The sequence below is a fragment of the Ochotona princeps genome, chromosome 1, assembly GCF_030435755.1.
Source record: "Ochotona princeps isolate mOchPri1 chromosome 1, mOchPri1.hap1, whole genome shotgun sequence".
NCBI classification, from domain to species: Eukaryota; Metazoa; Chordata; class Mammalia; order Lagomorpha; family Ochotonidae; genus Ochotona; species Ochotona princeps.
Window position 1 is genome coordinate 34,292,088 of NC_080832.1, and position 25,504 is coordinate 34,317,591.

General features: G+C 35.1%; 1 protein-coding gene across 4 annotated transcripts in view; it reads right to left on the bottom strand.

The window, feature by feature from the left end:
* LAMA2 (laminin subunit alpha 2) overlaps positions 1-25,504 on the bottom strand; it is a 634,064-nt gene that overhangs the window by 351,325 nt on the left and 257,235 nt on the right. For all 4 annotated transcript variants that reach the window (XM_058676547.1, XM_058676596.1, XM_058676658.1 and 1 more), the window contains exons 8-10: positions 22,291-22,469; positions 16,775-16,874; positions 15,256-15,416 (exon numbers count right to left, since the gene is read on the bottom strand). In XM_058676547.1, coding sequence (XP_058532530.1) covers positions 15,256-15,416; positions 16,775-16,874; positions 22,291-22,469 — 440 coding nt within the window. The remainder of the gene's footprint in view (positions 1-15,255; positions 15,417-16,774; positions 16,875-22,290; positions 22,470-25,504) is intronic.

The following is a 25,504-nucleotide window of genomic DNA, read 5'->3' on the forward strand; positions in this document are numbered from 1 at the left end:
AAATGTGTGACATTTAAATACAATAGGAGTACAGTAATGTGTTAGCACAAGTGATCTGGAAAGCTCAAACCATACACATTACAGTGTACATGATGCTAATATATAAACCCTCCTAACACCCTGCCCTATAATAGTGTCTTTGTATACTAGTCACTTCAGATGTCTATATGCCAGCAGTTCAACACAGGGTAAATTCCTGGTTTTGTTCAGTTAGATGCCCTAAAACTTCAGCTTTACTTCTAGAAGTTCTGGAGATGGAATGGTTAAGGCCAATCAAATGGGTGTTTCCTATCAATGTAACAAACTCCCAATCAAATCCTTAGACATCAAGACTTGCATGAGTTTTCCCAGTTATCAACACTCCATTTCTGTGATAACTTACTGCTGGAAAAATAAGCTCTCTGTATGATCCCACAGATGACTACTGAAGTTCATACTTGGTCTCTCCTGCACTTCCCTGTACATTTCTTTTCTTTGGCAACTTCAGCCTGTAATTTCTTTGTGTAATAAACCATACTATGATGAGAGTACCTATTTTTGTGAGTTCTCTGAGTGAACAACTTAAAATAGAGAGTTGGCTTTGAGACCCCTAACACTTCACATTAAAGACTGTTGGATGTATACACTTAAAAATGTGTTATTCTATAAAAAATAATACAATTAAAAAAATGTGTTATTCTAGTGGTAGTTTTTCTTAGCTAATTGTTACAGATCTCTGAACCAAAAATACTTTAGTTTGATACAGGTCCTCCAATCTATCCAAATTCTCTCCTAAGGTACAATTCATGTCAATTTTCCTCACAATGGATTATCACATCTTAATATTGTCATGAACTTTATATACTATTGCTCCACATATCAACTAAATACCACAACTTCATATCTTTTGACTCCCAATTTTTAATTTTTGCATCTGAACCACAGAGTGGATTAAAATTATATCAGCCCAAGTAATTACTATGCAATACTAGTTAGCCATAAAAAGAATAAAATTCTGTTCTTTGCAACAAAATGGATGCAACTGGAAATGATTATGCTTAGCAAAATAAGCCAATCTAAAAAAAAATAAATATCCCATGTCTTCTCAGTGGAAATTCATACAGAATACACATAGAGAAAAACGTGTACGAATGAAACGGTCACTTGAAGAAAATTGTTGTTTTTAGCATGTGTTTATACTCCACCGAAAATATGGTGCTGTGGTGTTTTTACTTGTTGAATATTATAACTAGTGAATATAGTGAATAGTCTGTTACTATAGAGTGGATTAAAATTGTATCAGTCCAAGTAATTTTGCAGTTGATGAAAAGGAGGTATATTGAGGTGGAGGGGATGAGGTAAGTCTGGTTGTATTCTTGAAACTGTACCTATTTGAATTCAATAGGTTCTCCACATTCTGTTCTCCACATATACATACATTTTAAAAGAATGATTTCTTTGTGAAATTTTATTTGCTCTCAACCTCAAATCATCAATAAATACTCTGCACATTATTTTTCATTATCCCTTCATTCTTCATTTCATTAATTCATTTACTGAATCATAGGAAAACCAACCTAAGCAAGGCACTGTAAGATACTGCGGGAAATATAAAAGTATCCTCAAGAGGATCACAACAAAGGAAATTAGAGAATTTATCACCAGAGATCCCTATATTCCTGGGGAAAAAAAAAGCAAGATAGAAAAGCCATGACATGGCAGAGTAAAAATGATGTATTCCAAGATTTCTATTACAATATTTAAGTAGGCTACAATGGTGCTATCTAATTAGAATGACTCCAGAATCAGCACAAAATAAAGACAAATTACGGAGATAAATAAATACAAGGAACGAAGCTGTAATTTTTGGCATTGCTTTTCATTTATGTTAGAATTTTGGCAGAAATGATGTCTTAGATGGTGTTGCCATGTATCTCAGTCCATAGAGCAAAACTGGGAATATAATTAAGTCTAAATATCTAACGACGATAATAGTTTATATATTTCTACTCAAATGATATTTTAACCATTATGAGAGTTTTTATTGAGCTCCTTCTAAAAGTTATTAACATAATGAAATAATACTTTTAGTTATTTTTGTTCATTTAAAAAGTGGGCAACAGAAGCATATTTTTCATCCAACATTTCACTTCCCAAAGGCCCACAACAGTCAGGGTCAAAGCCTGAGGCCAGGAGCTCAGTCTTGCACAGCAGCCACCCCACCGGAGTTGTTGAGTTGTCACTTGCTACACGAAGGCATTAGCAGGCATCTGTAGTGAGGAATGAATCTCAGACTCAGCCTGCCTCAGACACTTCAGAATGGAATGCAGGCACCAACGTCAGTGAGTGTCTTAACCACTGTGACAAATTCTGCCCCAAACGTATGCAACCTAATTATCCAGCTGAACAAAATTATGTTTAAATTAGTATTTCTACTAAGCATTGTACTCTGCTATCCATTGCTGTTATATCCAAGTCACTAGTTTAATGAAACTTTTCACACTGCATCCTATGAAAGAGGATAATTTTGAGAACACTCCAGAATACCACTTTGTGGAGATGAATATTTATATCACCTGCTTTCTTAAAACAAAATATTTGATTTTCAACCTTTGTTTCTAGATCATTTTCTGATACAAGCAAAAAATGAATATATGCTAATAATACTCTAATAATAGTCTGCACTTTTTCTAGAAGAAATAATCCAGATACTTTATCATTTTATATACTGTGATACTTCAGGTCACTTCAGGTTACACCAGTATTCTCAACCAATTCTACCTATTTTTCATTAACAAGTCCCTAAGGAATCAGCTTATTTTTTTCTGTTCCATCTCCACCATGAAATTTTAATACTACACATACACTGAATGTGCAGATGTACTGGGTGAATGTTTGCTTTAAACGTAAAAAGAATATGTAATATTTGTCCCTCAACAGACAACTCTTATCCAGTAAGGACAAATGTGTGCTTTAGGTACATATCCTCTTGAATGTCTTCAGTTGAATGTCTAATTAAATGTATCCTGGCATATCCTACCCAAGGTTTTATAATGGGGACCCGTTTTTCCCATGACACTCTTTTCCTCTGAAAATAAAGTTGGTTTAGAAAATTCTTCTTCTTTCTCTTATTTTGATTTATTGAAGCTAGATTCTGGTGGGTTGACATCAATTTTCCTTTTGTTATTGTTTCCTCACTACAGCAGGTTCCCTCTGGAGAGTTAGAGTAACAATAGTTGGTATTCTTTTTCATGAAGCAGTCTCATTGTAAATTAGGTACAACTTTAGCAGCACATGTTTAACTGTGTTTGTTAGTCAACTGGGAATTGTACTGACAAAGTTACCAGGAATATTTCCAGTGACATGTAAGCCATACTCTATGATAATTGCTTCAGGAATTTTGCAGTCTGCTTGGTATTGTGGTTTTCTGTAAGTAACTGCCAAGTTTTCTTATCTAATGGTCTTCACACTAATATATCAAAGCATTAGGAGATATTAATGAATGGGAGGATAATTAGTTAATTGGCAGTAGAAGATGTCGAGTGTTTAAACATTTTTTTCTAAGGCTAGATAATATACATTGTGTATCAGGAAAGCAACAGAGTAGAAAATAAAGGAAACTTGTTTTTCATTTTCAAAACCTTAGCTTTTCATATTGACTATAAGTGGAATGGGGCAATAGGTAAAGCAGTAGGACAAATTTTCCTCAGGAACTATTGTAATAGGGAAAGTAACCTCCGTATAGAATGAGGCTACATGACAAATACAGTAAGGATAAGTGCAAATTTGCAGCCAAGAAGCAGGTGAGAGGTCAGAGGATGGAAAACTAGCAACAGGAAACATCAATACTAAGTGAGATTCTTGTTAAACCAACCTAACCATGTTTACTCATGAGCATGAACCAAGGTGAGAAAATCAAAAGGAGTGGAGTTTATGTATAAAATGACTTAATATGGTTCCTTCCATACAGTTCTACAATTAGGAATAAAGCAAACTATAAGGCTTAGTCAATGGAGCCTAAGGTTCGTTATTGGATAAAGTCTGTATAGACATGGTAATTTATTATTGTTATTATAATAATAACAATAATTTATTATGCTATTATTATAATAACAATAATTTATTATGTTATTATTACTAACCTTAGCTGTTGCAAAAGGTAATGCCTCCATAATATGCCACATGGCTATTATGAATAAATGAAAGAGGAGCATTTAGAATTAATGAAAATGCTGGAAATACCATTCAAAGCCTTTAGATAAAATTTGTGGAAAGCAAGGTAAACAACAACAAAGAATAATGCAGTAGGAATGTATTCCTACCTTTATATTCATACAGAAATTCAGTGCTTTAATTATACCTATTGGTTAGCTAGAAAAGAGTTAAAGCTATCATTTCATAAATTATGAATTGGAACCCGTAAGTGAATGACTGCCAAAACTTCACAATTGCCAATTAGTTTCCTGACTTTTCTTCTTCTTCTTCTTCTTTTTCTTTTTTTTTTTTTTTTTTTTTTTTGGTGCATGTGATTCACATATGTCACTGTTTAATAATTAAGAAAATACATAGAGTCCATGCCACCAAGGAAGTAAGCCAGATGCATTAGAAGGGTGGGAACTGAATGATCATAAAGGAAAAACTAAGCAAAGGAGTGTCAGTCATTATGATAACAAAATGATTTACATCAGTGGATCTGACTGCCTGAATAAGTGAGGTTTCAGCTCATACTGGAAAATTCCTGGTTAAGCAATTGGAAAGGGAGGGTAAAGTTTTCCAGGATTCAGGTTTTCAATTAGGCTAGCAGACATGGCCTGAAGTTCTAAAATATTCTGAGAAGTGTGGGCCAGATCACAGTGTTGTGAGCCATTAAGAACTTAAAATACAAAATGAAGATAAAATTTAATTTCTGTTTTTTTTACTTCACTATTTATGTAATATAAGGCTTCAATTAAAAAAATGAAACACAAGTTTCTACCTAAATCTAGACTAATTTGCTTTATTTATCAGATCCTGCAATGCAAATACTTTACATGAATAATAAGATAGTAAGTGTAATTATTCAATTTCTTGCATGCACTACTTGTAATAAACAAATACAACAAATGAGACAACACTAATATACAGTAGACTTCTTATCTGTAAACCTGAGAGTGACTTGCATCTTATAATTTATAAGAAACAAATTTCAACATTGTTAATAATACATGACAATTCACAGACATTTTAGATCTTGAGCCAGCTTTGTTTTCACATTTGGAAGTATAATGAGCATCTTATTTACTAACATTTTCTAAAAAGGCTACAAAAGAAAATTCTAGATTTAACACTGCTAGTGTAGCTGTTATTTTAAGAATTTAATTCAGTTAAATTTGGAATTTATTTTTATCTTTAATTAAAATAACTTTAAAGTAGATTAGTTTTAAATTAGGAATTATTTAAAAACTAGTAGAAAAGTACATATGACATCACTTACCCTAACACAAGAGGCAATAAAATATTTTTAACTTACATTTTTGCTTTAATTACTTTATTTAAGAATAATACTTAGACAAAATTGCATCTCATTTCATCTTTATTCTATTTCCTTTCCTCATTTTCTACATTAACTAGAGGCACAGGGAACATCTTCCATAAATTTATAAATATCATTAAAAATAACAAATAATATCACCAAAAGTAATCTTTTATAAGCTATGATTTAAAAAATGTTTTTTAAAGTTTTATCCTTATTTTGACTGCTTATATTTGTGGGGTTTGGAATAACTACTTATGCATTCAATGAGTGGTGATAAAACCACATCAATATTTTCCTTCCCTTATATTACAGCATGTTTGTTAATTTAAAAAACTCAAAAAGAGAAATATCATATGTTTTCTCTAATATAAGGAATCCATCATGCAAATTGGAATGTATAGTGGGGGAGTAATGAAGACTACCATATCTAGAAGTAAAGAGACAATGAAACATGCGTCTCTGCTTCCAAACAAAAGATGGATTAGCAAGGAAAGTGTTGGATATACCTAGACAATGGAATGGTGGACTATCTGACATTGTGTGTACAGTATTTTCGAGGCACACCTAAATAACAGACTGATGGAATTGTAACTCCTTTTGAAGAGTGTGACATGATGGAAAAAATCAATCGTGGGGCAGAAAATGTGGGTAGGAAATCCCAGACTATACAGAATTGTATGATAAATTTCAAAAATAAAAAAAAATTAAAAATGTTAAATCATAGTATTATGCACATGGGCCGAGCACAATGTTTTAGTGTCTAAATCTAAACCTTACAAATGCTGGGATCCCATATGCGCACAGGTTCATGTTCCGGCTGCTCCAATTCCATGCAACTCCCTGTTTGTGGCCTGGGAAAGCAGTTGAGGATGGCCCAAAGACTTGGAACCCTGCACCCACATGGGAAACTGAGAAGAAGCTCCTGGCTCCTGTCTGCTGGCTCCGGACTGGCTCAGCTCTGGCTGTTGCGGACAGTTAGGGTGTGAACCAGTAGGAAAATCATTCTTTCTCTCTGTATATCTGCCTTTCCAAAAACAATACAAAAGTCTTTAAAAAAAATAAAATAAAATTATGTGGACTTTTGGGATATGTATAATGCTTCAATAAATATGTACAGAGGGCAAATATATCTATGCCAACTAGTATTTATTATTACTTTATGGCAAAAACATCTAAAGTCCTACCTTTATGTTAATTAGTTTTTTATAGAGATAAATACAGTATATATATATAGCCATCCTATTGTGCCATGAAATCTGAGCTATATTTTTAAAATTTTTTATTATTATTATCATTTTATGATACAGTTTCATGAGCCTTGGGATTTCCCTTACCCCCTCCCCAAGACCTCTTTCCCCATCCTACTGAATTCTCCTAAATTATTACTATAATATAGCTCTTCATAAACAGTCCTATATCCATCATTGTGGGCATGGAAAATGGCAGAGAGTCCAGCATCCTATTGTCAAGATATGGTAAATACTTTCATTGGGAGTCCATCTTTGTCTGGAAGTAGAGATGTATACTGCAGTGTATCCTCAGATATGGATATGACAGTCTCCATTACACAGTTACTATACATTCCCTTAAATGAAAAGCCACAATACAAAATCAACAACAGGAAGAAAAATAGAAATTTTCAATCTGAGCTGTATTTTCATGTACATTAATCAACCTCTCGCAGTCCTCCTTCCTTCTCTGCCAAACACTACTATCCACTTATATGGAATTACCTTATTTAGCATCTACATGAGTGGCTTCTTGTGATCATGTGTTCTTTTTGTGCTTGGTTTATGCCTAGCTCTGTGAAGAACATTATGATTATTTTAATACAGACTGTTGAATCTATACTGTTTTTGGTAATAAAGACATTTTAATATTAATTGTTCTAATCTATGAAAGTGGGATGTGTTCTTCCCATTCTGTTTGCGTCTTCTTCAATGCTTTTCAATTGTATTTTGTAAATGTCACTGCTCAAGTCTTTCGTATTTTTAGTTAAACTTATTCTTAAGTATTTTATTCTTTTTGTATCTGTTCTCAATAGCATCACCTTTATAATTTCACCCTTAGCAAATCTGTTGTTGATACAAAATGCTAGTTCTTTGATTTGTGTGCCACACCGCCACTAAACTTAGAAGTTCTAATAGTTTCAGCTTTCCACTGTGGGTCCTAGAAGTGGATTTTTGTTTTATCTTCTCCAAACTTAAGTTATAATCTTTATAAAATTTTGATCATACTTTACTCATTATATATTAAATATTCTTTCTCATCTTTTTAAAAAATACATTTCTTTCTTATTTGCAAGGCAGATTTTTGGGCCCGGCATGGTGGCCTAATGGCTAAAGTCCTTGTCTTGCAAGTCCCAGGATCCCATATGGTCACCAGTTCTGATCCCCAAGGCCCCGCTTCTCATTCAGCTCCCTGCTTGTAGCCTGGGAAAGCAGTCGAGGAGGGCCCAAAGCCTTGGGACCCTGCACCCGTGTGGGAGACCTGGGGGAGCTCCTGGCTCCCGGCTTTGGATCGGCACAGCACTGACCATTGTGGTCACTTGGGGTGTAAACCATCGGATAGAAGATCTTTTTTTGTTGTTGTTAATAATAGTAGAATAGTATGTTTTATTTTTTGCATATCTACATTTCTTGATTTTCTACAATGCTAATGCTAATGGATAAGGCATCTGAATTTGGATGGAAGATCTTTCTGTCTCTCCTCTTCTCTGTACATCTGACTTTGCAATAAAAATAAATAAATCTTTTAAAAAAAAAAGTCAGATGTACAGAGAGGAGGAGAGAGACAGAAAGATCTTCCGTCTGTTAATTCAATCCCAAAGTGGCCGCAATGGAGCTGCGCCAATCCAAAGACAGGATCCTGGAGCCAGGAGCTTCTTCCATGTCTCCCACGTGGGAGCAGAGACTCAAAGCTTTGCACCATTCTCAACTGATTTCCCAGGCCACAATGTCGGAGGTAGATGGAAAGCAGGACCTCCAGGATTAGAACTGGTGCCCAGATGGGATCCCAGAGTATGCAAGGAGAGGGCTTTAGCTGCTGGGGTACCACGCGGGCCTTCTTTCTCATTTTTGTCCATTTAATCTTTTCTTAGCTAATTTCCATTAAGATGTTGTGTACTTATCTCCCTACCATTATTATTACTGTTTTTATTTAAATCTCCACCACCCTGTATAAATTTACACAAAATTTCCTGACTTCTCATCTTTGGTTCTCCATCTAAAAGTTTCTAGTCTATTTTTTTCTACCAAATCCACTGATTTAATTTCTATGATAATATTTTTATTTCTATAATTAAATTACATTTTCCTTCTGAAACTGATTTTCCTTTATTTTACATTATTCTTTGTTACTCATTCTGCTTACCCTTATGATATTTTGGTAGCATTTTGCAATTGATTTGAAAAAAACATGATAAGTTTCAATAATAACTTTCATAGACTGTACTCTCTAGCTCATTTTGTGCAAGTTTTCCATTGTCCTGATGCCTGGTCTTCTTTGTAGTTATTTCTCTTTTGTGAAATTTGTGTTCTAGCATGAGTTTGCTTTCAGTTAGGTCTGCATTTTATTTTCCTGTGGGAATATAATTTGCTTGCCCTGTTGAAGAATCCTAGCATACAAATACAGAATAAAATCAATCCTATTCCCATGTGGCAACAGGTACGGTGAGGTTTCTGTTCACAAGATACAAACATTTTTCCTCTCCTATCCCTGAGGAAAATGAAAAAAAAATTAGTAGCTACCTATCCAGGCTTGAGAGAATCTTTTAGTGCGCCGATCACAGTGGGAAGGCTTTTGTGAAGCTTCAACTTACGTGAGTTGAGTTGCTATTTCTTTTTTTGGTTCTAAACCTGTTCTGAAGTTCTGATGAGGACATAAAGATCCAAAACATACCACTAATCTTGAAATAAGATCAGCCTCTCACCACCACAGCATGAGACTAATTATCCATCTTTGTTGATTTTATGTTTAATATTAATCTTCCAATTTTCAGTTGACACCTAAGAGTTTCACATTCCTGAAGCACTGGTTTATAAACTTATTTGTATTTATCCAGTATGTTTGTGTGTTTGGAATAGAACAAATGGGAAATGTGGTTTCTGTATCAACACAGCATTTACTAAAATACCAGTCATTTAAGAATGATGAGTATTCCATTTTATAACTAGCACATTTTCTGTATCCATTCAGCATTGATTGAACATTCAGGTTATTTCCATTTTTTAAAGCTTTATTTATTTTTATTGGATAGTCAGATATACAGAGAGGAGGAAAGACATAGAGGAAAACCTTCTATCCATTGATTCACCCCCCCCCCCCCCAAATGGCGGCAATGGCCAAAACTGAGCTGATCTGAAGCAAGGAGCACACAGCCTTTTCCATGTCTCCCACATAGGTGCAGGGTCCCAAGGCTTTGGGCCATCCCCTACTGCCTTCCCAGGCCACAAGAAGGGAGTTGGATGGGAAGTGGGGCTGCTGGGATTAGAACAGATGCCCCATAGGGGATCCTGGCACATGTAAGGCAAGGACTTTAGCCACTAGGCTACTGTGCTGGGCCCTATTTCCATTTGTTATATGAACAAGCAGCAATAAACATAAGTGTATAGATCTCTCTTCAGTATATAAGTTTTATTTTCCTTGGTTACAAATCCAGTAATGCAAAATCTGTTTCATGAAATAGTTTTAATTTAATTCTTTTAAGAATCTTTTCTAGGGCCCGGAGCAATGACCTAGTAGCTAATTCGAAGTCTTTCATGCAGCAGGATCCCATATGGTCACCGGTTCCTATCTTGGCTGCTCCACTTCTCTTTCAGTTCCCTATTTATGACCTGTGAAAGTAATCAAGGATGGCCCCAAATCTTGAGACCTTGTGCATGAATGGGGGAGCTAGACGAAGCCCCTGGCTCCTGGCTTCAGATCAGCTCAGCTCTGGTTGTTATGGCCACATCTGGAGTGAACCAGTGGATGAAAGATCTTTCTCTCCATCTTTCCTCTGTGTAAATCTGTCTTTCCAGTATAAATAAATAAATCTAAAAAAAAAGAATCTCTGTAATCTTGACAGTGGTTAAATTATTTTACATGTTCTCTAGCAGTATATCAGTGTTCCCTTTTTCTACAGTCTTACCAACACTTATTATCTTTTATCTTTTTGATAATTGCTTATCTTATTAAAGTGAAGTGATCCTCATTGTGGTTTTGATGTGCATTTCCATGATGATTAACAATACTTAAACATTTTTTTTCTTATCATTACTTTTGCCCATCTGTATGATTTCATTTGAAAAATGCCTGCTTGGATCTATTTTCTAATTGGGTTATTTGTTTTTGTTTATGTTTTTGCTACCAGGTTGTTTGAGTTCATTATATACTGCAGCTTTTCATTCCTTGCCATATGTGCAGTTGGCATATATTTGCACCATTTTGAAGGGTGTCACTTTGTTGATGGTTTGTTTAGCACCATAACATCCCAGTTCTCTATTCTTTTTGTTTCCTCTGCTTGAGGTGTGACCTACAAAGCTCTTGCCCATTCTAATTCCCCGAAAAGTTTTCCTATGTTTTCTTTTAACAGTATCAAATTTTCAGGTCTCATATTTAGATCTTGAAAATTGCCTGTTCATGTCCTTCTCAACTTCTTAACTGAACTACTTGTTTTGTTGCTGAGTTTCTTCGGTTCTTCACAGATTTTAGATGCTAATCCTTGAACAGTTTCACCACTGTTTCTCCCATTCTGTTGGCTGGCTCTTCACTTTGTTTTATGTGTCCTTTGCAGCGCATATGTTGCTTAGCTTATTGTGATCCCATTTGCCTATTTTCATTTTTTTGTATTTAATTCTTTCTAAAAATTATTTTCAATATTTTCCATGATATAGTTTTGTAGGTATAGGGATTCCCCCTTTTACCTCCCTATATCCCCCCCACCACCTTTCACCATTATTACTATGTTTCAGTAACAGTTCCAAGTTTAACAAACTGCTATTTAAGTGCTTCGTGCATTGTAAGTAAAGACAAAGGTAGAAAATCAAGTTGTCCAAGTACATTTAACTGTTTCACTGGAAGTTCTTCTTTCAGTCATGAATAGAAATACCTTCTGCAACATATCTTCATTTCTCAGTATGCTAATCTTGCCTACACAGTTCATGCAAGATATTGTATGTATATAAATGCTCATATATATATATATATGGATTTGTTTTATATTTTACAAAGATATTGTCTTATACCAGTGAGAACATACGGTATTTGTTCTTTTAGGGTTGACTTATTTCACTTTTCTTGGCTTTGCTTTTGTGGTCATTTCTAAGATGTCTTCGCCTATGCCATCATTAGCAAATTTTTCCTGTTTTCCTTTAGCAATTTCATGGTATCTGGTCACATATTTAGGTCATTAATCAGTTTAGATTTCATTTTTGTATAAACTCTAAGGTAGAGATTGTGTGCTATACTTTGGCACATATGGATTGAATTTTCCCTGCACCATTGTTTGAAGACTGTTCTTTCTCCTTGTATTGATTTTAGTCCTTTTGTCAAAAATTAGTTGGCTTTAGACATGGGTTAATTTCTGGGATTTCCATCCATAACATTGATTTGTATATCCTTTTGTGCACCAATATCAAGTTGTTTGAATAAACTGCCCAGTAGTATATCTGAAGTCTTGTATTTTAATGCCTATAACTTTGTGCTGGTTAAAGCCACTTTTATCTCTTTGGGTTTCCTGTGTTTCCATGTGATAGTACCAATTTATATTTATTTCAGAAAAATATCATAAGCATTTTGATGGGGATCACACTGAATCTGCAAATTGCATTTTGGTTGTACAGATAATTTGATAATACTGGTTCTGCCAATCAATGAACTTGGAAGATTTTTTCCATATTTGGAAATTTTCACCACAGAGATCCCTGACATCTTTGATTAAACTTATTTTATACTTTCTGAAGCTACCGTGAATGGGACTGATCTTACAAGTCCTTTTTCAGGCATATTTTTGTACATGCAAATGGTGTCTTTGTGTTGATTTTTTATTTTGCAATTTTATCAAATGCTCCAGTGAGTTCCAATAGATTGTTAACTGTCAGACTGCCTTGATTGTGCTGAGGAATGTTCCATCTGTTCCCAAACAGCACAAGGAATTTCTCATGAAAGTATACTGTATTTATCAGTTACATTCTCTGCATCTACTTAGATAACCAAACTTTTTTGTTTTAGAAAAAAAAGATTTAGACTGTAGCCTTCCTTGCAAAGCACTTTACTAAAAATGATTTTATATTTTAATAAATGAGATATTTTTTCTATGAAATTATGAAAAAATGAAGTATTTTAATTAACCAAATATTTTTGGTTAATATGTACTTGGAGATGAATACTTCTATAATCCTGCTATTATATGCAAATCACACAACTTAGAAATAATTACTTTTTCAAAGTTACTAAATTTGAGTGTAGTTGTATGTGGAAGTATATGGTCTTTCTTCCTATGTAGTTAAAAATTCCCATTTTATTAAAATTTAAAACCCCAGTATTTTATTCTCTCAAAAAAATTTATTTATTCCCTAGCATCTTATTGTTTTTAACTGTCTAAAACACCTATGTCAAATAAAACTTATGTGAATTATACATAATTGCCTTTTGCTATTTAAAATGTAAGTAGTTTGTTAAACAGTGTGCTATTTATTATTGTTCTTAGGAAGAGGCTACTACTGGCTATTGGAGCATGCTGCAACATACTTATACTTTTTGATAAAATTTATTAGAATCTATTATGGCTTAATTTTGTGACAGAATTCATAGTTCATGCATATTTAATTCTTACACACATTATATATAAACATATATACACAAACACACGTATATGCTTTCCATCTATGATTTGTATCCTAAAAATTCAATTTTTAGAAGCATGTGGTCTATTTTAAATATCATCTTTGAAACACATTATCCTAACGACGCTATTTACTTAATTTTTTATTTTACAACTTTTTAATTGTTGTTTGCTACTGCATTTTCATTGTCTGTGAGATACAGGTGGCTACCTGGGAGACATTTTTCTTATTAGGGCTATAATCACTACTGATACAGTATTAAGTCAGGCTAAGAGTTGCCCTGTAACTAGTTAAAGGTACTATACAGACAATACAGGGAATACAGAGCTATTCCCACTTCACTTGCTCTATCCTGTCTTGCTGTATTTGACAGAGCCAAGAAAATTAAAATTAAAAAAATAGTAAGGCCTCTCTTCCTTGCGAATATTAGATATTATAATTCTATAAGGGTAGATGGATCAAAAATCCCCACTACCCTCCTCAACTCCTATACTCATTTGATTTGCTATATTCTAGAGACTGGGCACGTTTGTCGTCCACTTTATACTTAGTTTTGCCTGCTCTTTATTTGAGAAAGTGGTGAAACACATACCTGCTGCTTTGGAAAATGAATACAGCTCACATAAGATATATTTTGGTAAATATCATGGATGTGCTAAAAGTCTGTAGAATTTTCACAAGGGAAACCCACGATATAGAGGGGGAAGTTCCCTTCAGCATGCAATCAGTCACAGAGTACCTTGAAGTCAATGTCTGTTGGAGCAGTATTTCATTTCTCATAGTACTGGAATGAAATACACTAAACTTAGAAAATACACTGTACAGTATACTTTACAATAGACCAGTACATGATAAGTCTATACTATGACATTTTGGACTTTCTACTTACTGAATGAGCAGGAGTTTTATTGTATTAGATAACTGCCCCTGATTTTTCTATTATGCAACTACTATTACAGTTAGCTTTGTGTTTAAAATAATTCCTGGCCAAAACACACACTTAAAATCCATTTAAGCTCACATTTCCTTTATATGTTATGATTTAATGTTTGTATACATACATAATATTTCATCATTGTCTGGAAAAGACTAAAACAATCAGAAAAGAAAAAAAAATATCAGGATTCCATCTGTAATTTAAAGCAAAAATGGAGAAGTAATTTCCACAATAGTATAACAAGCTTGTTTTTTCAAAGAATGGTTCATTCTCCCAAGCTGTTATAGTTACACACTGATGAGAAAATTACTGCTCAAGTGTACCAGCTTTCCCGTTTGACTTGGGTATGCCTCTATGTTTCCTCAGTGTGTATAAACTACAGATGTAATGCATCCCTTGGTGTTAGCATGAAGATCTATTAGCTGAGTGTTTACAACAAATATAGTTTCATTTCTAAAAGTACCCTTCAGAGGAAATGTTCAATCTTAAATCAGTTCTACCAGGACTTCTCACAGTTGCTGTAATTCAACAAAAGAGTTTGCATATGGTGAGTATTTTTTGACCTATCTCAATTCAAACTTCAGAATGCTATTTATAAATCTAGAATGACATATTTGATAGCATTCTTTCAAGAATTAGACATCAAACTATAGAGTGGAGTGTCCCTTACATTTTAAGGGCTGTTATGTTTAGGGACATATTCTTTTAAATTACCATAAGATATGTAATTTAGCCATATTCTTTGAAATGAAATGGCAAACTCTTGAAGTGATTTATGCCCTGTGTAATTTTAGGTTTTTAGGTAAATGACAAGTAATTTAAAAAGATCTAGGGACAGTGTACCTGGCAAGTATTTGAGGATGTTTATCCAAAAAAGACAACAGGAAATCAAAGGGAAAAATTGCTACCATGCTTAATGTAAGTACACAATACCAGGTATGTTAGAGAAAATAACTCTCAGGGTTGACACTGGGAGATTACTATAGTAAATAACATACCTTGCAGTTACAAGGTCCTAAACAAGGGTCCTCATTTGTACTTCCCGAGCCACTGCAGTTACAGGATTTGCAGTCTGGATAGCCAGTGTAGCCCCTGGCACACCGATCACAGCTCACCCCTCCGAAGCCAGGTTTGCAATAACAGGATCCAGGGGCCAGACCTAAGGGAATGTGAGCCACACACCAATATATTCTTCAAACAGATATTTCATTAATTCTTAAGAATTGTTACAATATTTTGGAAATGCATATCTTGATCAGACAAGTGTAAACCAAAAGGTCCAGTGTTCATTAGAAGCTTATTATGATGATGATAACATAGCATATTCTGCATAAAATTAATTTAAAAATCAGGGAATACTGTCCACAAACTCTAAGGCTGATAACAATTCACTGAGACCTAATTTTAGCAGAGGTTATGAAAGCATTAGAAAATATTTCTGGGGACAGCACTTTGGTACTAACCTACAGTGATGTTGAACCACTTCGGATGCTGGCATTTCCTATGAGCACCCAGTTGGAGTCCCTTTTGCTATACTTTCTACTGAGCTCCCTACTGCCACGAAAGCAATAGAATATGGCTTAAATGCTTGGGCCCCGCTCTTCATGTATGGGTTTCCTAGTGGTGCTCCGGAATCTCAGATTAGACCTTACACAGCCCCAGCTGTGGTAGGCATTTTGATGATGAACCAGAGGACAGATGATCGCTCTCTGTCTCTGCCGTTTGGACTCTGCCTTTCAAATAAGTAAGGTAAATCTTAAAAAATCAAAACTAAACAAGATCTCCATAATTATTTCTTATGTTAAAACATCCAGAAATGAAGGTAAAATGTAAAGGCTTTCCATGTAACAAATAATTTTTAGGTCAATTTTTTGTTTCTGGAAATGCTGTGGGTTAGATACCCAAATACCCTTTTCTGTTCAGAACATTAGAAGATACAGAATAAAAAAGGATGGATGGATGGATGCATAGATGGGAGGAAGGATGGAAGGATGAATGGAAGAGTGGAGGAAGAGACATTTTATATGAAGTGCTCTATGTTTGAAACATCAATAAATTTTATTCCTCAGAAGTGTTTCATTTAAATGAACATCAGATTGCCTCCTTTTATTAGCTCATGACTACACCCCAGTGCATAACCTCTTCCCATTGTACCATACCCAACCCTTACCTTTCACTGAATGCTAACACTTCATCCTGGAACCCATGAAACGTACAAAACTACCTCACAAATAATAATAATATTAATTAAATTAACTTTTATTCTCTAAATATAGACATGCACACATACATAAACTTGTGTATATCTAAACCATTCAAAACAAATGATTCATCTCTCATAAACCATGAGAATCAAACACAATTACATTAATTACAGCAATGAATGCAAGCTGCTTTCTTGAGGAAACATGGTACACTAATGGATTTATAAACAGATTGTATTGATGCCATTTACAGCATAGGTTCACAAGATTGTTGGCTGTGGCTCCTACTTTTCCATTCTACTAAAGCACTCACCCCTTCGAGTGTGTTTCTCATCCTTGATGCAGAATTCGCTTACAGAGCCAACTGGATCACAATGGCATGGCTGGCATGGCCTTGGATATTTAGGAGACACCTAACAAAAATATTTAAATGCTTTTAATCAACTAAAATAAAATAATACCAGTCTTTTCTAGATCTGCAAACATGAAAGAATTCATTAATTTTAAAAACATGTAATGATAAGTCATTTAAGGTAAGTTGTAAGAAAATATTTTAGTGGGTATACATTTGTTTAAGATCTAGTTGTTCTAAACAGACACATAACATTAAAGAGCACAGTACACTGAATTCCTATTCACTCTTTACTTAGATTGAAGAATTTTCAAGGTTTATCAAGTTTCATCACTTTTTACTCTTTGGCAAGTTTCTAAAAAAGAATTTCCAAAGAACAAGTCTTTAATTCTGGCACATTTTGGCCTTCAGCTCTTTCTAACCACAGTGTCATTTTTTTAGTAACAAGTAAAAATAATTAAAAATGGATAATGAGAGTTCTGCTTGGTTTCCACAGTGGTCTTACTAATTGTTCTGGTCTCCAGTGCGACACAGTTTGAAATTATTGATGTAAAGAATTTATTTAGTAAGAACTCTGTGCAGCACAGACATATAAACCATTTCTGTCTTCAGATTACAGGTATAGCATATTTTAAATACACTGGCTAAAAAAAAGATGCCAAATGACAGAACTGATGTACATAATAGATTGTTACAGGGAAAAAAGAAGATAATATAACAAAGCAACATAATAAAGTAATATCTCACAGAAAAAGTGACAGATAAAGTGGAACTTCATATATGAGTAGCAATTAGAGGTGGAATTGGGTGACAGATTTTTATTTAGAGAAATTACTAAGCCATACAATGAACCAACCAACATAAAAAAAAAAAAAAACAAGAAAACGCTCATCTGTAGGCATAGTGCAAAGAAAAATAAAAGGAAGGGAGGGAGGAAGGGTGGGTGAGAGAGAGAGAAGAAAAAGAAGAAAGACAGACAGACAGATGGGCCTAGAATCAAATTTTGGCCATTTGAAATAAAAAAACCTTTCTTGAGGCTATTAGGGAATCTGCCTGAATAAAGTTGCTCAACAGGAAATCTTATCAGCTCTGTGAGTCAGCAACATATGAATTTCATGCTGATCTTTAATTTTAAAAAAAATATTTATTCATTTATTTTTCTTGGAAAGGCATATCTACAGAGAGGAGAGACACAGAGAAAGACCTTCCATCCACTGTTTCATTCCCCCAAGTGACTGCCACAGGTAGAGCTGAGCCCATCCAAAGCCAGGAGTCTATTCTGGGTTTCCCACATGGGTGCAGGGTCCCAAGCACTTGGACCTGACGCTGTTGCTTTCCCATGCCACAAGCAGGGAGCTCGATGGAAAGTGAACAATTAGAACACAAAGAGGCACCTGCATGGGATCCTGGCTCTTGAAAGGTGAGGACATAGCCCTTTAACCATCATGCCAGGTCCTAACTTTAAATTTCGTTAAAATAACAGTTCAAGGCCTGGCACAATGACTCAATGGCTACATTCTCACTTTACAAGCTCCAGGATCCCATATGGGTTCTGATTTTTGTCCCAGATGCTTCAGTTCACATCCAGATCACTGCCCTTGGTTTGGGAAAGCAGCAGAGGATGGCCCCAGCACCCACGTGGGAGACCTGGATGAGGATCTGGGTTCCTGGGTTCAGATCGGCTCAGCTCTGGCCAATGAAGCCATTTGGAGAATGAACCAGCAGATGGGGGATCTTTCTCTGACTCTCCTTCTCTCCATTAATATGATCGCCTTTCCAGTAAAAGTAAATAAAACTTAAAATACATGAAACAAAAGAATAGTTCAGTCCACTAATTAGTGCAATTGCATGATGTATACGTTGTACATATAAAAATTTTGTCTGTATTCAGTAGAAACATTATTAAACTTGAATAAGTTTGACAACATTAAGATAACATGTAATGTTTAAAGCACAACTCATACAACATTTCTGTCTTTAACTTCATAGGCTTCTGAAATACAAAGTCTTTTCAATGTTTTCATTTTTACACTGCTCACTATAATTATTTTTATAAATATTAAAATGCTAAAATCTAGGCTGACATTACTTAGTTACTGGAATTATAATAAAAGCTTGTTCTAACTTCCGTTTAGACTTGGTGTTGTGTCTAATATAGGATATAGGACATCACTGAGTAATATTTATAAATGCTAGAAAATATGTAAAATACAAATGAGGAGCTAAGACAATAATCAAAAGGAATCACAAATTGGAAAGATTTGGTCTATGGAAAAGAAATAGACCAAACTCTGAAAATGAATACCACTCAAGGGTGTTGCTGCTGCCTTTTCTGTTATATATGTACACACACATGTAATACTGTATTTTTTTTATTTTTGCTTTTATTTTTTGCTTTCTTTAACCAGGCTGCTGCTTAGAATCCAATGGAAGGCAATAGCCAGAAAGGCAAAGAATCCAATGAATTCGCAGGGGCTGATACTAAATGTAACAAATAAATAGGATTTTGATTTATTCAAATTGGAAACCTTAGATTAAAACCTTTGACCTTCTCTTCATCAATATGCTTAAAGCGCAAAAGCAAGTTCTGTCACTTGCTGCTGCTCACTCATTGTCTTCACAAAGTATAACCAGATTAGCACTACTAAGGAATCTCATCATTGTTTTATTATGGGGTCCTTACACAAGAAGAAAGAAATTAATAAAAGTAGATTCCAAGGTGACCCAAATATTAAAAAAAAAACTTTAGGAAACAGAGGAATAGGAAATGTTTCCTGCCTCCTTTCTGAGACCAATATATCCCAATAGAGTGAAATAAGCCAGTCCCAAAAGCACAAATACCACAAGTTTTATTTGATATGTCAACCTTCCTGCCAAATACAAATAGGTATATATTGTTTATATATATATATATATATATATATATATATATATATATATATATATATAAACAATTTTACATGTATTCTCCAAGATGAACTGTATAATAGAGATGATCATACCAGGAAGTGAAGATATATTGCTGTATGCATCTCTACTCCTGAGTAAAAAGAGGACTCCCTGCTAAAACATTAAATATGCCTTGATAATATGATATTAGATTTTCTACCTTTTGTCTCTGCCTACAATGCTATGATGCCGCAAGTATTACTAAAGCATTGTACGACTGCGAGAATAAGGATGGTGGGGATGGTGGAAGGAAATGGGGTGGGAGGAAAGAGAGTGGATCCCCATGTCTACAAAACTGTATCATGGAAATTAATAAGAATAAAAAACAAAATTAAAAAAGAAAATAATTCTGACAAAGATAAATAAAACCACAGATTAATATCCCTTAGAAGATACAGAAACTCCTAGGCAAATAAAGTCATCCAATAAATAAAAATCATATTTTAATAAACAAGTGGATTTTAAATCACAACTGAAAATTTGGTTTAATGTTAAAAAAAATTTTCTCAGGGAAAACTGAGCTCAATAACAACAGAGTAGCAAATTTTCATGTCTACTTTGGTAGATACAGAAAAGCATTTGACAAAATTCAATGGTCCTTTGTTTAAAATTAAAAAAAAAAAAACTCTCTCAGCAACCTAGTAAAAGTAGGAAACTTGCTGTATTTGCTAAAAAAAAGAAAAAACCTTCATAAAATATCTACAGCCCCCATCACACTCTATGTTGAAATACTGTACTTTGATTTTTAGTGTGAAGTAAAAATTCAGCTCTCACCAGTTTCACTTAACATTGACATAAATATTGGAAGGGAGGAAGCCTCAATTTATTTGCGAGAGAAATGATTGTGTGTATACTTGTAAATAGTGTAGTGTAAAGCAACCAGGACCAATACATGAACTTTGAAAGGAGTGGAACCTAAATATTCAAAATAATTCAAATAAGGCATCAAAACATGAAAACGTGTTTTTAAAAAGCAATGCTTTACAAAATAAAAAGCAAAGTGCTGAGTATAAACTCCATAAAGGCGAACAAGATGTGTACATGGAAGACACTGCTATCAGCAACCAAAGGGCATTCAGGTCAGTAGAAAGATGTACTCAATGCGAGTGACCTCTCCATTTGTACATACAAACCAAACAACCCCAAGCAACAGATTCTCTATTTCACAATGCAATTTTAAAATTATACGGAAATGCAAACAAACTGCCAGAGACAGAACAGTCTTCAAAGAAATATAAAGTTACACTTGCAAATTTTAGAAGTAAGAAAGCTAAATCAGGTAGGTGTATTATTAGGACAGGGGGCACAAGCACATCCAACAACTAGAGGTTCCAGAAACTGACTTTCAATGAGCAACTTATTCTTAAAATTCTGTTCTTGAGTGTCAGGTTAGCTATGCATACCCTGCTCGATACTTCACACCTCTAATTAATATTTACTTGAGACTTTCCATAGTTAAATAATAGAGTATAATTTCATGCCATTAGAATGACTGTATTCCTGCAAGATTGTGAGCATTAAATACTTAAAGCTGGAGCAAATGAAATTTAAACATTTTTATGGAATGTGTGAAATGCTACCGTTGGTTTGTCTATGATTAACAGTTAGTACTATATCAAATGCTAGCATATACCTGTGTTATGCAAAATTCTAGGTATTCACAACTTGGCTAAGTGAAAATTTGATCATATACTTCTACAAAATCTTTTGTATTAGGTAACTGAAACTCTAAATGATTCAAATATCTATCAAGAGGAGAATATATTAAAATGTTGGTATATTCAACAGAGGACTACTCATCAATAATTTTAAAAAATCAGATTCACTCAATATGGATCAGTCTTAAAATCCTATGATGAAAAGAGAAAAGATACAAACCAGTACATACTGTGTATTTACATTTTTATGAAATTTTCCAAAATCCATAAGTAAGTTATATGGGCTGGTACCATGGCATAGCACATTAAGTCTCTATATGTGAAGCTGGAATTTCATATGGGCTGGATCTTCTGATCCAGCTCCCTGCTAATGGCCTGGGAAAGCAGTGAAGAATGGCCCAAGTCCTTGCACCCATGTGAATGATCTCCCTATAACCACATGGGAAACCTGGAAGAAGTTCCTGTCTTCTGTGTTTGACTGGCCCAGCTCTGACTGTTGCAGCCATTTAGGAAGTCAAACAGCAGGTGAAAGAGTCAGTCTCTCTCTCTCTCTCTCTCTCTCTCTGCAAACATACCTTTCCAAAAAAATATTCTTTAAAAACTCATTTATATTCTATAATAAAATAAAATAAAACAGGTTTCTAGAGGTGGGGACTGATTGGAATGCGGCATACTAGAACTCTCAGCAGTGAAGGAAATATTTAGTGTTGTGTCTTCAAAGATTACAATTATTCAACAATCTTTGTCTACAGAATTTATAGTTTGAAGTTCAAATTTTTGGAAGACCAATCCGAACAATTTTGTTTTATAATCCTTTTTTGTATGACGAGGCAATAACAACACTTAGTGGGGAGAAAAAAAGATACTTACCCCTCTGGGTCGGAAGAAACCATCAATGCATGTTTCACAATTTATACCCGCAGTATTCTGGGTGCAATTAATGCACACCCCTCCTCCAACGTACTTTCCATGTATATTTAAACTCAAGTTTCTTCTAGCAATTTCTTCATCATAATAGCATTCCTCAGCTTTTCCATGGCAATTGCATGCTGTATTTATGAAGAAAAATAAGTGATCATTTAATTTCAGGTCTCAGAAGCTTTTAACAATGATTTTCTTGAGTAGGAGCTTGGCATGAGGGCTAAGACAATATTTGAGATGCCCAGGTCCCACTGGATGGAGTCCTGAATACGCTCTCAATTCCAGGTTCCTGCTGGTGTACACTTGGGCATGGAAAGCAGCAGGTAATGGCTCAGGTGTTCTGTTCTGTTCCCTGTCACACAGTTGTGTATCACCCTGTCACACAGCTTTAATATGCCTTATTTTCAGGATTTTGAAAGAGTGATCTAATGGTTACCAGATCTTTCTCTCTGCCCTTCAAATAAAAAAAACATACATACATAAATAGTTTTTTAGGCATTTGCATGCACAAAATTGCCTGAAAGACATTTGTATTTATTAGATACATTGAAAATATACACTTAAGTAAAGCTGGGAGAATTAGAATATTTAAGTTCAAATCATATGGATTTGACAATATTTGGCTTATAGGACCTATGGTTCAGATTGTAATTTAATATTAAGACAAATGACAAGCTGTTGAACAGTAACACTTGTGGGACATCCCCCTGGATTTCTGCCTGTTTTGCCTCTTAGGGAGGCCATGAGGACTTGGTATACTATATCCCCAGAGGAACTCCCTGGCAATGGTAATGGCAAACTGAGACCTCAAACTGGCCTGATCACTGGCCATACAGTTGAGAGCTATGGGCTGCACACCAGTTTCTTTTTGTCCTTGGATAAGCTGTGCTGGGACTTACTTGATAAACAACTCTGAAAAGTTAGAACTAGTCTACATTACCTGCCAGCCTACTTGTTATATGTGACCCATAGCCTACCTGCCAGCCACATGTGGTGAACATGACCTGTGGCATACCTGTCAGCTCCGAGTGTTGTGTGTGACCTGTGACATGATCCAAGGGTCCAAAGAGATAAACGTGCCTTCTAGCCACAGTACCATTGCAGGGTAGAATAATTGTCGGGAGACACCATTCTGCCTTCCTCCTTTCTTAATATATATAAGTTTGTGCTTTCTTTACAATAAATGGACATGTTTGTTCAGACCCCCTGGTTGGTTCTTGCTACTGCTGAGCACTGCTCACCTCACCCCTTGGTAATTGCGGGGACCTGCTGGCAGAACTCCCAAGGAACATGGAATGATTAACAACCAGGAATCAATAGTGACTAATACATATGCAGCTCAAATTAATTGCCTTTGTGTTACAAGGAGGCATGTAACATGTTATTGTTTTCTTTTACTAAAACCATCAATTAAAATTGTTTTGTGGGTCTGGCACTGTGGTGGCATAGCAGGTGATGCTGTCCCCTGTGATGCCAGCATCTCATGTGCATACCAGTTCAAGCACTAGCTGCCCCATTTCAGATTCAACTCCCTGCCGATGCATCTGCGAAAGCAGTGGAACACAGCTCACATGCTTTGGCCTCTGAACCTTGTGGCAGACGCAGAAGATCTTCATGGCTTTTGGGTTTGGACCGGCCCAGCTCCAGTTCTCAAGAGCACTTGGTGCATGAGACAGCAGATTGAAGATCTCTCTGTTTCTGAATCTGCCTTCCAAATAAATAAATAAATCTTTAAAAATATTTTTGCTTCCCAATGTCAGGCTGTGTTCCAATTGTTTATTTATGCTCATTGACTTTACTTTTCAAAACATCTTCATAAATTACATATTGTTGCTAATCTCTTTCTTTGGGAATCTGAAGCACAATTAATGAAAATAGTAACTATGGTAAAAAGACACATAATTGGTACTGAATACCAAACTCAGAAGTCAGACTCTGAAAACATTTAGTGTAATGTCTGCCACCCTCTATCTGGTAAGCAGGGTAAGACACACAGAAGGTAGCAAAGAATCAAAACAAAACAGGAGTTGCTTGTTTAGTGGCTAACATTACGCTACTTTCCATCAACAGGTGTTCTCTCCACTAATTAGTAGTCACGTAATGCGAGGAACTTCTTAATTTCCCTTAAAACTCGGTTTCCATTTAAAACATTGGTGATCAATAGTAATTACCAGGTAAGGATACTTAAAAGCATCAAGTGAGATAATGCATATAAAATCATTAGCATAATGGCTTATAAATAAGTTTTTGATTGATTTTTCCTCCTCTTCACCCTACTTGTCTCTTTCATGTCACATTATCTGAATTCAAAGAAGTGAGAATCACTTTCCCCACAAAGGACTAGGTAAGGCTTTGAAAATATGCAGACTTTATTTCAGGATGGAAATCAAAGAAAGATATATATTCAGAGCCTCCTCTTTCCATCTCAGACGAGTTGAGCTTCTTATGTGCTCGGATATGGATTTTCATGTATGTATGCAGGTGTGTAAGAGAACACACAGCTCAATGTATGCTTGCTTTCATTCTGCATAGGTTGTGGAGGGGCCAGGGCAGTAACTTCTATTCTGTCTGTAGTGTTCTGAACTGTGTCATTTTACAAGCGGTAAATAATTATGCAGTTGCTTCCCTAACAGTGCATAAAATCCCTAATGCTACGTCGTGTACTTCATGACAGGAGTTATTCATCATGTCCCCATTAATGGACAGACAACCTTCTTCCAGGCTTTCCTTTACAGGTAACACTGTGCACACACTGGGAGGTCAAGGCAGGAGTGGGAAGCCCAGGGGCTCAGATGTCAGATTTTCTCCTATATACCAGTCAAGTGATTTTGAGGAAAAAAAACCACAAACAGAATCTTACTGCTGTTACTCTTACACTCTTTTGAGAATGCAAAACCGCTGAATTCGAAGTTCTCAGCTCTAATAAATAAATCACAGCAGTTGCTGCATAATGATAAAGATCATTTTAATATGGCAGGTACATGTACATGGATACATGTGTACAGGACATGGAAAAACTTAAATTTTAATTTGAAAAGTTCCCTTCTACAAATGCTATGTCAATCATTCTTCCTCCAACAGAAACTGCAATGCATTTCCCCAGAGCTTCACCAACATCTTGTGTTTTCAACCCGTTTGATACTCCACTGGACATGGTAAGCCT